Here is a 15,344-nt window from a genome sequence, read left to right on the forward strand (position 1 = left end):
CTGGAACCCACATTCTTTTTGCAAAATTTAATGGGATGAGGGTGCCAGTGGCTGGAACAGCATTTATTGCCAGCCTCCAGCTGCCCTTAAGGTGGGGGTGAGCTGCCTTCTTGAACCAGTGAGGTATAGGCCATTCCATTCATTGTGACCACATTGGTCGTCTGAATGAAGACCAACTTGGTGCCATTCTGCTGTCTTTTCAGTGCAAGCGTTACATGGTCTCGATTCACAAAAATCAAATGCCTTGTTGAATACATTGACTGAACTTGCCTCTGTCAAATATCCAGGCGGTATATTCCAGAACCTAACAACTCAAAGAAAATATTTTCTCCATTGCATTTGCTTATTTTCCAAATCACTTTAAATCTATGCCCTTTCAGAAGAGTTGTTTGAAAAAAAAACATACAGCTTTGGCAACCTATCTAGTTTAACATGTTTCCTGGTACTTGATACAAACAGTTGTTTTCAAACTAGCAAAGAGATTTGAATGCACTAGATGCAGTTTTTACTCCAAGGGGGTAGAAGGAGGCATCAATACAACATTAACATCTTGTGAGACAACACCCGATGGCAGACATAAATCTAAGGCACTACCCTGAGTGGCAAGAGCATGAATAGACTGTACAACCCACAAGCTTGATGTCATTCAATGAAATCATGGGTATCTTGAGCTTCAACTCAATTTCCCCACCAATTCCGACATATCCCTTGATTCTCTCAAGCACAAAAAATGCATTAACCCAGCATTAAATGTATTCAATAATGGAGCATCCAAGGTGGAGAATTCCAAAAGATTGACATCTGAGTAGTTTCCCCAACCACTGTCCAAAATGATCGACCCCTTACCCTGGCACTGCACCCATGTTTCAGATTTCCTAACCAGCAGAAACAAATCTCTCAGTGTCTATCCTAACAAGCCCATCAGAATCTTGGATTTTTCTAAACTAGAGTACTTACTCGGTCTCTCAACATGGGTCAGCCTCCCTGATCCCAGTGATCAATTTAGTGAACCTTTGCTCTACCAACGCCAATCTAAGTATATCATTCCTCAAATATTGAGAGATCAGAACTACACACAATATTCCAGGTGTAGTCTCACCACAGCTCTATATAACTGTAGCAAGACTGCTGCTCTATTCCTGTCCTTGAAACCCCTTACAATTAAGGCTAAAAGGCTAAATGCCACTTGTCATTTTAACTGCTTGCTGTACCAGTCAGCGCTTATAATCTTTACGTTACACTTCACTTTTCAAGTGGGTTGCTAGAAAAAAATCACGTGCTGTGACACGTCAAAGAACTTTGCATGCCCAATTTCAGATATGCCAAAAGTACATACTGCAAAATGTGGCAGAACTTCATCCTGGTCACTTTCTGAAAATCCAGATATATTCAACGATTTTGGGCGATGGTCCACTACTGAATGAAAAGGTACACCGCGGCCTCGTCCACGATGTCCTCTGCCACGACCTCGATGTCCACCTCGTCCCCTGGAGTGGTGACCTCTTCCACGAACTGTAGAAAGGATCCCACGTTTGGCAGCCTGCACCATGAATGTGAACACATAACATAATAAGACACGTGTAACAAGTTTAGTGTTGTTTATGAAAACCAAAGTGCAGTAGAAAAAAACTCAGATCCTGTTTTGTAAACAAGAGAACTCTTCAAAGCTGTCAGAACTACTAAGAGCTCAACAAAACACAGGGTAAAATTAAACAACGAACTGCAGATGCTGGAAATCTGAAACCAAAACACAAATTGCTGGTGAAACTCAGCCAGTCCTGAAGCATCTTTGGGGAGAAGGGAGAGTTCATGTTTCAACTTTGGTGATTCTTCAACAGAACTGGGGTTTCACCTGCAATTTTATTTCTCGTTTCAGAACTGGGGTTTCCTGGAGCTGCAAGAAAATCTTACTATTTATTGAGCTAGTGTGTCAGAAAAAAACATTCATCTTTCATATCAACAAAACGAAACTTTGCATTTACATTATTTCTCCAAACTTACTGACGCATGCACAAAATTTGACATAGAGTCAAAGAGATGTACAGCACGGAAGCAGAACCTTCAGTCCAACCCGTCCATGCTAACCAGATATCCCAAAGCAATCTAGTCCCATCTGCCAGCACCTGGCTCATTTCTCTCCAAACTCTTCCTATTCATATACTCATCCAGATGCTTTTTAAATGTTGCAATTATACTAGCCTCCACCACTTCTTCTGGCAGCTCATCCCACCCTCTGCGTAAAAAAGTTGCCCCCGTAGGTCTCTTTTCTATCTTCCTCCTTTCACCCTAAACCTATGCCCTCTAGTTCTGGACTTACCCACCCCAGGGAAAAGACTTGGTCTATTTATCCTATCCATGCCCCTCATGATTTAATAAACCTCTATAAGGTCACCCTTCAGCTTCCGATGCTCCAGGGAAAACAGCCCCTGCCTATTCAACCTCGCCCGCTAGCTCAAATCCTCCAACCCTGGCAACATCCTTGTAAATCTTTTCTGAACCCTTTCAACGTTCACAACATTCTCCAGATCAGAACTGTACGCAATATTCCAAAAATGGCCTAACCAATGTCCAGCACAGCTGTAACATGACTTCACAACTCCGGTACTCAAAACTTGGACCAATAAAGGAAAGCATACCAAACACCTTCTTCACAATCCTATCTACCTGTGACTCCACTTTCAGGAAGCTATGAACCTGCACTCCAAGATCTCGCTGTTCAGCCACACTCCCTAGGACCTTACCATTAAGTGTACAAGTCCTGCTAAGATTTGCTTTCCCAAAATGCAGCACCTCACGCTTATCTAAATTAAATTTCATCTGCCACTTCTCAGCCCACTGGCCCATCTGATCAAGATCCCAAGTTTTGCAACATAATTTAATATCCATTTTGCCTCAAGTTTTGCACAAAGTGGGTAATTAGAAATAACATCTTGCCAGCCATTTTGTGGGAGGAAAACACTTTCCGGACATTTCAATGAAATGTTTATCAACAGTCATGCACAAATAGACAAATCAGAAGAAAGCAATTTGTTTAGATTACTGATGACAAAATTAAATGCTGTATTAACAGTCCTACATCAATTCCAAATAATAGATTTGGACAGTTAAAGGATGCAGTTTGATTGTGTCTATGCATCACGAATGAGACACAAGCATTTCCAAATTCTGTTCAAATGTTAAATTTCAGAATGCGACCAGTTTGGCACAATCATACTACATCTGTTTACACGTTGTAGCAAGTCCAGAGAGGAAAAAAGAAATCAAATATTCCATGGTTTTCTAATGATCATTTCAAACTGGCAGACAATGCTGCCATCTCCTGTAAATCTCTGTTACTGCCACAAGTTTCCTCAGTTTTTACTTTTATACAGATTCATGGTGCTGAGACGGTGATAGGGACATCAGCAACAAACAACTTTCCACCAAGCAAAGCAAGCAGAGCTTGTAGATAGATGTTAAGCACAACATTGTGAAGCCTCATCTTAGCAACCTTAACTTGGCTTCAGAGGCTTGTAACTTTCATATACTTATTTCATATAATAAAAATATTAAATGTATCTAGAACTACGTAAATTTTCACAGTATTCCTTTGACCAGACATTTTGCCAAATACATAACAACATGTACCCAAAATGTCAATCAATAGTAAGCAAATGAGCTCGACCTGGAAATGTGATTGTGTTATTCAAAGAAAACCTAAAGGTTAATTTTTAAAGAAAAACAATCAGACTGAGAGATGCCAACTCCAATCCAAATTAATAAAGTTTCTGAGCTGTACAATTGGTTGGGGACATACTGTACATGAACAGAAATGCATGCAATTTCTTAATACCTTTGAACTACTATTATTATTTTTACCTCTAGCTGAAGCTCATTGTACTTTTTCCGAAGTCCAGTGATATCTTCTCCAGCCTGTACTTTCTTATACAAGTCCAACTCTGTGTCAAGTAGTTCCCTTTGCATCTAGTAGCAGGAATATTCAGAATTTGCTTCAATCCAAGTAACTATATAACTGCAAAACTACAACTCACTTGGTAACGCATGCAGCATTCAAAATAAAGTATCAAATGAATTAAAACAGAAGAAACAGGTGAAACAAGGACTGCAGTTTTGTTTTTACTATACTTTGGTTATTTATTTTATACGTACACATTTTGGTGAGAAAAGATGGTTCAGTATTGGGCAGAACTACACAATGTTTTCTGGTGGGTTTTCTACAGATTTCTGAGAAAGTATACAAGGAGTGAATATTGTGATGAGTCAGTCATTGTTTGGATTGTGGGGGCAGGAGGCTGAGGTAAGAATATACAGCAACTAAATTTACCAAAACCAAGATGCATAGGAAATTAAGTTGACGATAGATTGCCAAAAAATGCACAAACAGATATAGACAGATTAAGTGATTGAGCAGATTGTTGGCAGATAGAGTATGATGTGAGTAAATGTGAACCTGCACGTTGCAGCAGAAAGGATGGAAAATCAATATATTATTTAAATGAAGCAAGATGGTCATTGGTGGTGCATAAAACACAATGTTAGTACATAGGTAGAAAAAATAATTAACAAGACAAATGTAATGCTGTCATTTACTGTCATGAAAATGGGTATAAAGGTAGGGAAGTTTGATTGCATTTGTACAGGGCTTGTGAAACTAGACCTGGAGTGCTTTGTCACAGTTTTGACCTCCATATTAAAGAAAGGATGCAACAGCTTTTCAAACAGTTCACTCAACTCACTATGTAACATAGGTTCACAGATTAAGTCTGTGTCCATTGAGTTCAGAAGAATGAGAGATAATTTTCTTGAAACATACTTGAGGGGACTGGATAGGGTGGATATCTTGAATATGTTGCCCCTGTGGGGAGACTAAACTAGAAAACATATTTAATCAATAGGACATCTTCTTAACACTCAGATGAGTTTTTTTTTCCTTCAGAATGACCTTAAAAAAATTCTTGCCCAGAAAATCGTGGAGGCTAAATAAAATGTACTGAATACATGATTTTTTTTAATTGACAAGAGAGTCAAGGGTTATGATCTGCAGACAGGAAAACGGAGCTGACATCACAGAGATCAGCCTTCACTCTATTGAATCTAAGAGTAGGCTGGAAAGGCCAAATGGCGCATTCCTGCAATTACACTGTTATACTTTAAATCAAAATTTTAAACTCCTAACATATCAGAAAGAGCTCATTAAACTTTGTAAACTGTTGATATTTCATTTTTGGAAATCAAAATTTGCTATCGAAAGACAGGACATTCAGAAAGCCATGAATTAAACACAATACCTGCGCTTTGGTTTTCACAGTTTTTGGAGCTGGACAGCCCGTTCCACTTGTTTTAAGTTCATCTTGTAGTTTGGTTATACTCTTGGTTAAGGCTTGCAGTGTTTTCATAATTTCGGTTTTGTCTTCTGATTTCATCTTTTTGTTTTTCTCCAGCTTTGATATCAAAATCTAAATATTGATCAAATAGTTAAAATGACCAAATACCCTGGATCCAACTTTCTCAGTCAAGACACTTGTTCAAAAAAAAAAGCTGCAGAAGTTTCCAGAGTTATGATCACTCATTTACGAATAGACTCCATGATAATCACGTCCTGTCAAATTGCATAACTCAAGCTGTTGGAGGGAGGTTTAATTGCATGGGAAATTATGGAACTAGTTAAAACAGGAAAGGGCTCAGCAGAGGTTATTAAAGTTTCCAGATCAAGTAACAGGACAAAGAGTATGGAAAGGGTCAGGAATCTCACTTCAGGCACAGCAGATAAGGAACAACTTTGAGAAGAGGGGTGGTGAATGCAAGGTTGAGGGTGTTGTATTAAATGCATTAAACATGGTAAGTTAGTTCACAATGTAGATATTGGGGATATCACAGGTACAAGGTGATCAAAGCTGGGATATTAATATCCAAGAATTCACATTCTATTTATGAATGGTATTCCGGACCAATCAGGAAGTAGCTGCCTGAGGAAGGAGCAGGGGCTCTAAAAGCTTGTGGTTTCAAATAACCTGTTGGACTATAACATGGTGTATTGTGATTTTTGACTTTGTCCAGCCCAGTCCAATACTGTAATCTTCACATTTTTCAAAAAGCAATAAGAGGGAGAAGATGAAATATTAGAATAAGCTAGTTGGTAATATGACAGAAGAATGCAAGAGTTTTGTTTTTAGATAACTAAAAAAGGGTGAGAGAGCGCCAAGAACGGGCATTGGACTACTGGAAACTGAGCCTGGAGACATAATATTGGGGGACGAAGAAATTGTGAATCAGCCCCTTGCATCAATTTTGTGGAAGCGGAAGACACTAGCAGCATTATAGCACTTCAAGAGAATCAGGAAGTAGAGGTCAGTGTCGTGACCATCATGAAGGAAAAGGTGTTAGAGAAGTTGAAAGGGCCAAGGTAAATAAATCACATGGACCAGTTGAACTACACAAAGATTTCTGAAGGAGATAGCTGAGAAGATTGTGGAGGCAGTGGTGATCATTTTACATGAATCATTGTAAGGAAGATCCCAGAAGATTTGAAAATGGCTAATGTAACACCCATTTAATAAGCGATGAAGGCACAAGGCTAGAAACTAGGCCAGTTAGACTAATCTTGGTCATTGGTCAAATTTTAGAGTCCGTTATTTAGGATGAGATTGCAGAGTAAAACAGGCTGAGTCAGCACAGTTTCATCACGGGGAGGTAACACCTGACAAAGCCGTTCGAATTATTTGAGGAAATAATAACCAAGTTAGACAAAGAAAACCAATGGACGTTAACATTTCAGGTCTGGAATTGAGGAAGGATCACTGGACCCAAAAGGTTAGCTTTGATTTCTCTTCACAGATGCTGCCAGACTTGAACTTTTCCAGCAATGTCTGTCTTTGTTTCTGATTTACAACATTCGCAGTTCTTTCTGCTTTTAAACCAATGGACATGATCTATTTGGATTTCCAGAAAACCTCTGACAAGATACAGCAGAGGAGGCTGCAAAAGATGCCCATGGGGCAAGGTACTGGCATGGATAGAGAATTGGCTGACCAGCAGAAAACAGAATAAGGATTCTCACTGCCAGTGACGAGTGGAGTTCCACAGGGTTTCATACTGGGACCTCAACGATTCAAGCACCGCATTCATGATCAAGACGAAGGAATAGAGGGCACTGTTGCCAAGTTTGCAGATGAAACAAAGATAATTGGAGGGGCAGACAGTGTTGGGTGAAGGAGGCGTCTGCAGAAAGACTTGAACAGGCTAGGAGACAGAGCAAAGAAGTGGCAGATGGAATACAATGTAAGGAAGTGTGAGAGGTTATGCACTTTGGTTGGAGGAATAGAGGCAAAGGCCTCTTCTAAATGGGCAACACCTTCAGAAATCTGAAGCACAGAGGGCCTTGGGAGTCCTAGGTCAGGATTTCTTCAGATTAATGTGCAAGTTCAGTTGGAAGTTAAGAAGGCAAATGCAATGTTAGCACTCATTTCAAGAGGGCTAGATTTTAAAAGCAAGGACATACTGCTTAGGATGTGTATGGCTCTGGTCATACTGCACTCAGCATATTGCAAGCAGTTTTGGGCCCCATACGTAAGGAAGAATGTGGCGCTGGATGGATCCGGACGTGGTTTGTAAGAATGATCCTGGGATGAAGAGCTTATCATATGAGAAACAGTTGAGGACTCTGGAGTTTAGAAGTTTAGATGTGAATTAAAAGAATGAGAAAAGATGTCATTTAAACTTAGACAACTCAGAGGCCGGAATGGAATGGACGTGGAGAAGGTATTTCCACGAGAAGGTGAGACTAGGACACGGGACACAGCCTCAGAGTGAATGGACGCCCCTTTAGAACTGAAATGAGGAGGTATTACTTCAGCCAGAAGTATCTGTGAAACTCATTACCACAGAGGGCTACGAAGACTGGGTCATTGAGTATATTTAAGACAGAGATAGATAGGTTCTTGATCAGTAAGGGTATCAAGAGCTGCAAGTAAAAGGTAAGAGAATGGGGTTAAGAAATTGATCAGTCCTGATTGAATGGTGGAGCAGACTCTATGGGGCAAATGACCTAATTCTGCTCCTATACCTTCTCAATTCATGGAATGTGATCCTATACAGGGTGTAATTTTAAAAATTTTAGTTTTGAGAATGGAACCCATGCGAAAGGCAGGGGCTGCCTGTGGACTTCAATTGATTAGATTAATCATGGTTTCCTGATTGAGCAGATGTCTGCATATTCTGTTTACTTGAAATTTTCAGAAACCACTGTATAATTTTAATTAGTTGGCAATAATGGAGTAGTACATTGAGTAAGCAGTTTGGATGGGATTCATTTTGTTATTGCATCTTTACATCAGAGTATGGTGAGCCAATGTTGAGAAAATAAAGGATTGGATCTGTAATTTGGATGAATCTGCTCATTAGATGCATCTCGAGTTACTCCTAAAATTGGAAGGTTTAAAAATAAGTAATGGGACCCAGGACCTTGAATTACCAGACTACATTTTTCCAAGATGATGTAATTAAGTCAGTATTTAGGTGAGAATCAAACCAAAATGACGTTTAAGTGATGCAACTCAACAGTGGTTAGATATACATTAGCTGAATGGTTTGTATGGTACAGTGGTAATGCCTTCTTTGAACCAGGAGGCTATCTTTCCAGAGATGTTCGATAACATTTCTTATCAGGTTGTATTAGCAGAACGAACGAAGCAGGTGATAAGGGACCTCACAATTATCTACAGAAGTGATCAGTTTTTACAAAATTGCGCTTAACTGGATTGAAATGCTCATGTATTTAAACATTGTATTGTTCCAACAAGGCAAAGGAAGCAAGTCTTCAGATTTATTTTTAAAAATCAATAATGGATTCTTATCCCAATCTGATTCACATAATAGTACAATAAAACAAAGATACTTAAACAACAAAGTCTTCAATTGAATTTCATCCTCTTTTCCTCTTGCGCCTGATGTCCTTGGAGGAAATGGAATTTACTTTATCCTGGTATATCTTAGAATTCACTCTTGCTACTTACGCAATAGCTTTTATGTCTGAACTTTGGGTGCCAGAAAGTTAAAGTAAAATTTTATTTTACTGGACATTGTAAAAACCCTACGTATCTCAGTTGGGCCTGCCTGACATAGTAGCTTTCCCACAGATTGGTCAACACAGAATCTCACCTCACTAGAATCAATAACCACCTCAAGAAATTATCGTAATGGAAAAGGAAGAAGCTTCGCAATGACAAAGCTGTCATTTAAAGCCTGTGACCTACTTAAAACATGAGTGACTAGTAGAGTCGCCAAATGTCATTCAGGATTTCACTTTTTACTATATATGTTAATGGTCTGGATGCAGATGATTTCCCAGGTCAAGTTGATTTAATGACTTTTGTCCGTCTAATGACAGCAGAGGAAACCAAATAACTGGAAGCAGATCATGGTCTGCTGGGAGACGGTGTAAAGATTTGGTAATGGAATTTATGTTCTAAGAGTGCAACGTTATTCTTGATTTGGAGACGCCGGTGTTGGACTGGGGTGTAAAAAGTTAAAAATCACAACACCAGGTTATAGTCCAACCAGTTTATTTGGAAGCACTAGCTTTCTGAGCGCTGCTCCTTCATCAGGAGAATAAGATGCAATTTTGAATCATCTCTGGAAAGATAGTCTCCTGGTTCAAAGGCAGAGACATTACCACTGCACCACACAAACTATTCAGCTAATGTCACCACTATATCTAACCACTGTTGAGATACATCACTTAAACATCATTTAGGTTTGATTGTCACCTAAATATTGACTTAATTACATCATCTTGGAGAAATGCAGTCTGGTAATTCAAATCCTTTACAGAGCTTTGAAGGTCCTGGGCCCCATTACATACATTTAAACCTTCTATGCAATTTTGTCTTATTCTTCACAACCAACTGATGAAAGAGCAGCGCTCTGAAAACTAGTGCTTGCAAATCAACACGTTAGACTATAACCTGGTGTTGTGGGATTTTTAGCAATGTTATCCTTGACAGCAGGACTGATATTGCACATTATTGTATGCTGAAGAACATGACTAATTAAAAAAAAATCATGGGATTAGATTTACAATCAATTTCTAGGTAAAGAAAATGGGGTACTTTTTACAGTACAAAATAAAATGGTCCTTTCAAAATGACTGTGATTTAACATCATCTGGAAAGCTGATTCCTTTTATTGTCCAGATAGGGTTAAAGAGCACAGTCTAAATATTTCAGAAACACACAGCCTCAAGCAATTTGATTATGGTCCATTAAAATGTGAAGAGACTAATTTGATTATATTTATTTAACCTAAACACAATTAGTTTGTGGAAGGTCTAGAATGCTGAATGTAAATGAATGCTTGAGAAACAGTTGACTTAGCGTCACAGAGATATATAGCATTAAAACAGACCCTTGGGTCCAACTCATCCATGCCAACCAGATACCCTAAATAAATCTAGTCTGATTTCCCAGCATTTGGCCCATATCCCTTGAAACCCTTCCTCTTCATGTACCCATCCAGATGCCTTTCAAATGTATTAATGCACCAGTCTCCAGCACTGCCTCTGGCAGCTCGTTTCATACATGCACCACCCTTTGTGTGAAAAAGTTGCCCCTCAGATCCCTTAAAGTAGTTATTTTTTCCTGGCGATTAGTAAGCGTTGGAACACAATATTAGCTTTGGAACTAGGACTGTGAACCTACATAATTTAGGGAGTCAAGAATTTCCTGCACAACGCAAAGAATGCATCAAACGTGAGGTCTAAAAGTAAGAAGAAATGAGGTTAGTGTGCTATGCTAGACTAATTTTGATTTGCAGGAGGGATAGGATAGAGACTTTCCATACACCCTAGCTACCTTAACACAAACATGCAGAGCTCTGTAATTTTTGATCTGGTTTCCATCCCTTTTATACATGTGTGCATTTCCTGTAAGCATGGAAGGAGAGTGTTAATATGAAGCATATAGCACCATGGACCAACTGGCCTCATCCATCCAGCATTTTTATACATCCATGCAACTTCAACACATTATGTACGTATATGGGAATTCATTTGTCCTGAAAGCCGACTACTTTGCATACGCTGACTGGCCCATCACAGCCAGGTTGAAAATGCTTAATATGCCACTATTTACTCAGCAGCCAGTTCACCAGGACACTGATGTCAAGAAGTAGACATAAATCAATGAAAACACACTGCGCAAATTTTTTGACAGAGGTGAAAGGGACTGCATGTATGTTCACAAATTATAGTCCCTTGTGAAAGTAAAAGATTGTCCTATTGTATAAACCAAAGTATCTCAGTATTTAAAAGTATGATCAGCTGCACATCAGAGAGCAGCATTTCAACAGGTTGATCTCAGAAAACTAAAAATAAATGCAAGACTAGATACCTTTTGTGTCTCAATGTGCTTTTCTAAAATTTCTCGTTTCTTTTTCCTCACATCCTGCTGAAGTCGAAGTGTATCCTGTAAAATGATATAATAGGTTTAAAACTGGAAAGGACTGAAACACAAGCATGGACAAAGACAAAACTCCAAAGTGAGTTAAATAAGAAAACGGTGGAGCTTTTTTTTGTGGGTGGGGTGGAGGGGGATAGTGCAAGAGACAGAGAGTGAACACTATTTTACAAGAAGCTTTGAAGCATTTATTAAGTTCTCTTTAGAAGTAGGTTATTAGATAAAATGTGGGCCTCAGGTTCTAATGTTAGTTTTATAACATTACTCAGTAGTCTAAGTCATCATAAGAAATAGTACTCAACTGTTCAAGTTGGTAATGTACCTACAAGATTGAAGTGTAAAGCAGATTATGCCATTTCTCAAGTGTTCCCTTTCCAAAGGAAACATCTACTTTGAGCCACAGGAATGGAAATCATATCTGAATATCATCACTCGTGCCAAATACCACACGGGCATCAGCCAAAAATACAAATGATTCCCTTGGAAACACTTGAATTCACATTACTCTCCACGTTGAACAATAAGGGATAGGATACCGTAGATCATGGTAAATCAGTCAACATGATACACAAGGCAACCTTACGTTTCCAATGACAAAAGTGATCTTTTTGCATTTACTTGAGTACAAGTCAAATCCCCTTTTCAGCTAAAAAAAATACAAGCAGTCAAATTTCAAATGTGCATCTCAGAAATTGATTTTTTTTTATTCATCTTCCAAAGTAGGTTGGTGCACGGATCACACAGTGAGCTGTGGTATGAGGAACACACACACACACACACACACACACACACACACACACACACACACACAAATGGGGCTGCCAACGAAAGGAATGAAGTACAAAGTGGTATTTCAAGTTGAAAACTGGAACATTCATTAATTTGTCAACTAATTGTGCTCAGAGGAAATTTGTGATACTGAAAAGCTACTGCTGGAAGGAGGAGGAGTCAGCGCTGAAAAAAATGTCTAAGACCAAATGCAAAATAAGAACTTGATCCAGCTACTGGTCTGATCTTGAGAAGCATGCATGAAAAATGAACAGAATGTGATGTCATCACCAATGATTGTATATGTACTTAAGTGGGCCAACTCAGTCTCCCAGGGATTTCATCAGCTGATTGGTGTAGTTGCTTGAAGGAACCAAACAGTTGAGTGTGGTCGCAGAAGACCAAGATTATTCAGACTACCATAAGACCACAATGCCAAACTGACATGTTTCAAACTATTCATTACGATGCCAAAATCATGACTATCCATTGGATGAATTCTGTTGATGCATGTCGATTAGCACCCGACAGCAGCTAAACTGTGGAACAGAAATTATCAAAACACCAGAACACTTCCCTCCACATTTCAGAATGGCGACCACCCACATCCCAATTAGTGGTCCACGTTTTATATTCAGCTGTTAAATGACGATGCCTCATTTTTGGAAGCTTCACAGTTTGACTTATACACCACGATCTACAGTATTTAATTTGCTGACCTGCAACTGGTTAAACTGTTAAAGAACAGGATACTGGTAATAAATGAATGAGCTTCAAATCATGTTAATTTTATGCAAAAAAATTACATAAGGAGCTACTGGCTATTCAAAATGCAAATTCTTCTTCATTTTTGGCAATAATATCAATTTTCTATTCTGAAACACTGACTAATCATTTTGTTATAAACTTGCTCAATAGTATGTCAATAAATTTAAAGCATGCAAATGTCACAATCCCAACAAACCTGTTTTTTTTTGGGCGCCTCTGTAGAATCTGATGAAACAGAACCTAATGTCTTTTGCGCCGCCTTTAGCGCAGCTGGGTTGTAGACGGTTTTTGTAAGGCCTGTTGTAGTTGATAACACCTGCAGCACAAATATAATGATTTTCCACCAAAAAAGGAAACAGGGTGAAAATTAAAATGTCATTTTACAAGTACAGCAAATTATTGTAGTCAAGATCATACAAAGTGAAACTCTACTGACAAATATTTTGGAAAGTTAACTATCAGGACAACTACCTCATGATATTTACAATTGTCCTTTCATAAACTGGTTAAAATTGGCAATGGACCTCAATTTTGATTTTGCATAAAGAACAAGAAATAACAGTGGGAACTAATCATGCATCACATTAGCACAATGTTCAAAAAGAATGAAAATGTGTTATTTTATGGATGCAAATGGTTTCAACGTACTATAAATTAAACTCTACCTTTTCAGTCGGAACAGGTTCTGTGCGCTTAGTCACAAAGCCAAGTCGATCTCTAACTGACAATTTACTCGAATTCTGATGGGTAAAGAAAATTAAACATTACCAAGGACATTTTCATAAGACGCTAAACCACCATTTAGTTTGCTTGTCATATGCACTTCACTGAAAAATCTACGAACTCTGATTCTTCCGATGACTCATCAAGTGGATTCACAAAGATGGACCATGTGTTTAAAGAGGACTGGATTCGACCATGATTTTGGTCCCCAAACTTCTTCAAACAGAAATGCATTATAGATATTTGGTTAAAATACCAGAGAATGCTCATTCTTCTCTTTTAAATATTTATTCCTTCACAAAAAGTGGTATTATTGACGAAGCCAACAATAGTTGCTCATTCCTAACAGAACTTCAGAAGAAGATGGTCGTGAGACACCTTCTTGAACCACTGTAGTCCATGTGTTGTGAAGACACCCACACAGTGCTATTGATGAGGAGAAATCCAGGATTTTGACTCAGTAGAAGTGTGTGCACGTTCTAGGGGAATTTGTGGTGGTGGTCCCAATGACTTGCCTACCTTGTTTTCCTGGGTGGTAGAGGTTCACGTTTACAGGATGACATTGAAGGATTATGTTAACTTGTTACAGTGTACCTTGGAGATGGCACACACTGCAGTACACTGGTGGTGAAGGAAGTGAAAATTGAAGGAGATGGGTGGGATGCAAAAATCATGCAGGTTCTTTTGTCCCAGATGGTGTCAGCTTCTGAATTGTTGCAGCAACAGCCATCCTTGCATGTAGGGGATACTCTATTACATTTCTGACTTGTGCCTGCAGACAGTGGACAGGTTCTGGGGAGGCAGGAGGTAAGTTACATGCTGCAGAAATTCCCATTACTGTATTAACAGGGCTAATTTAGTTAAGTTCATAGAAATGTACTACGGAAAAGAAGAGTTGGGCAGACAAAGGGTCAGTGGAAAATTGGCATCAGAAAAGAAGTGTAATTCGCCTCACATGGTAACTCTGCTTCTTTCCACAGAAGTTGCCTAACCTTCTGAATGTTTACAGCATTTTGTAGTGGTAATTACTATCATCAATTGTTATTGTACCTTAACCAACACACATTCTTTAATTTCACTATAATCATCAGTCTTCAGGCTGCTTGAACACCATCATTCATTTCCTGAACAAATCATTTAAACAAAAATTATTGTTCGAATAAAGATTATTAGCATGGCAACTTCTTTTAATGTCGTCCTTCAGGAGATACCAGATCAGATTATCAAAAGTTAGAGGTAAGCTTTAAGGAGTGTTTTAAATTAAGCAAAGTAAAGAGCCAAGGAAGTAAAATTCTTGAAATTCTAAAATTCTAGAAATTCAGTCCTACCTCGGCAACTGGAAAAGGTCAGTAACGGTGTAACAACTAAAAGTGGGGATACTTAAGAAGGTCAGAACCGTATGAGTGCATATGCGCCATAAAGTTAGGAAATTGGAGAAGCAGGGACAGATGGAGAGGATCCACGTGATTAAAGGATTTGAAAGGTTTGAAAACCTTGAAAATGAAATTGTTGCTTGATCAGGAGCCAGGAACTGGTAGAAATTGAGAAAGCAGACAGAATTCAGTTGGAATAGTCAAGACTAATGCAATGTCAAAATGTTACCACCATGTCAGATTAAATTGGACTTTTAGCAAC

At 38.8% G+C, this 15,344-nt stretch overlaps 1 protein-coding gene across 2 annotated transcripts in view; it reads right to left on the bottom strand.

Annotated features, from left to right (window-relative positions):
• rbm26 (RNA binding motif protein 26) overlaps positions 1 to 15,344 on the bottom strand; it is a 74,826-nt gene that overhangs the window by 14,216 nt on the left and 45,266 nt on the right. For both annotated transcript variants that reach the window (XR_009644798.1, XM_060825932.1), the window contains exons 14-19: positions 13,652 to 13,726; positions 13,183 to 13,302; positions 11,385 to 11,459; positions 5,289 to 5,456; positions 3,859 to 3,963; positions 1,337 to 1,540 (exon numbers count right to left, since the gene is read on the bottom strand). Coding sequence is in view for 1 of the 2 variants with exons in the window: in XM_060825932.1 (XP_060681915.1) it covers positions 1,337 to 1,540; positions 3,859 to 3,963; positions 5,289 to 5,456; positions 11,385 to 11,459; positions 13,183 to 13,302; positions 13,652 to 13,726 (747 nt within the window). In the remaining variant the exon portion in view is untranslated. The remainder of the gene's footprint in view (positions 1 to 1,336; positions 1,541 to 3,858; positions 3,964 to 5,288; positions 5,457 to 11,384; positions 11,460 to 13,182; positions 13,303 to 13,651; positions 13,727 to 15,344) is intronic.

The sequence above is a fragment of the Hemiscyllium ocellatum genome, chromosome 6 (assembly GCF_020745735.1).
Source record: "Hemiscyllium ocellatum isolate sHemOce1 chromosome 6, sHemOce1.pat.X.cur, whole genome shotgun sequence".
In the NCBI taxonomy this organism is placed as follows: Eukaryota; Metazoa; Chordata; class Chondrichthyes; order Orectolobiformes; family Hemiscylliidae; genus Hemiscyllium; species Hemiscyllium ocellatum.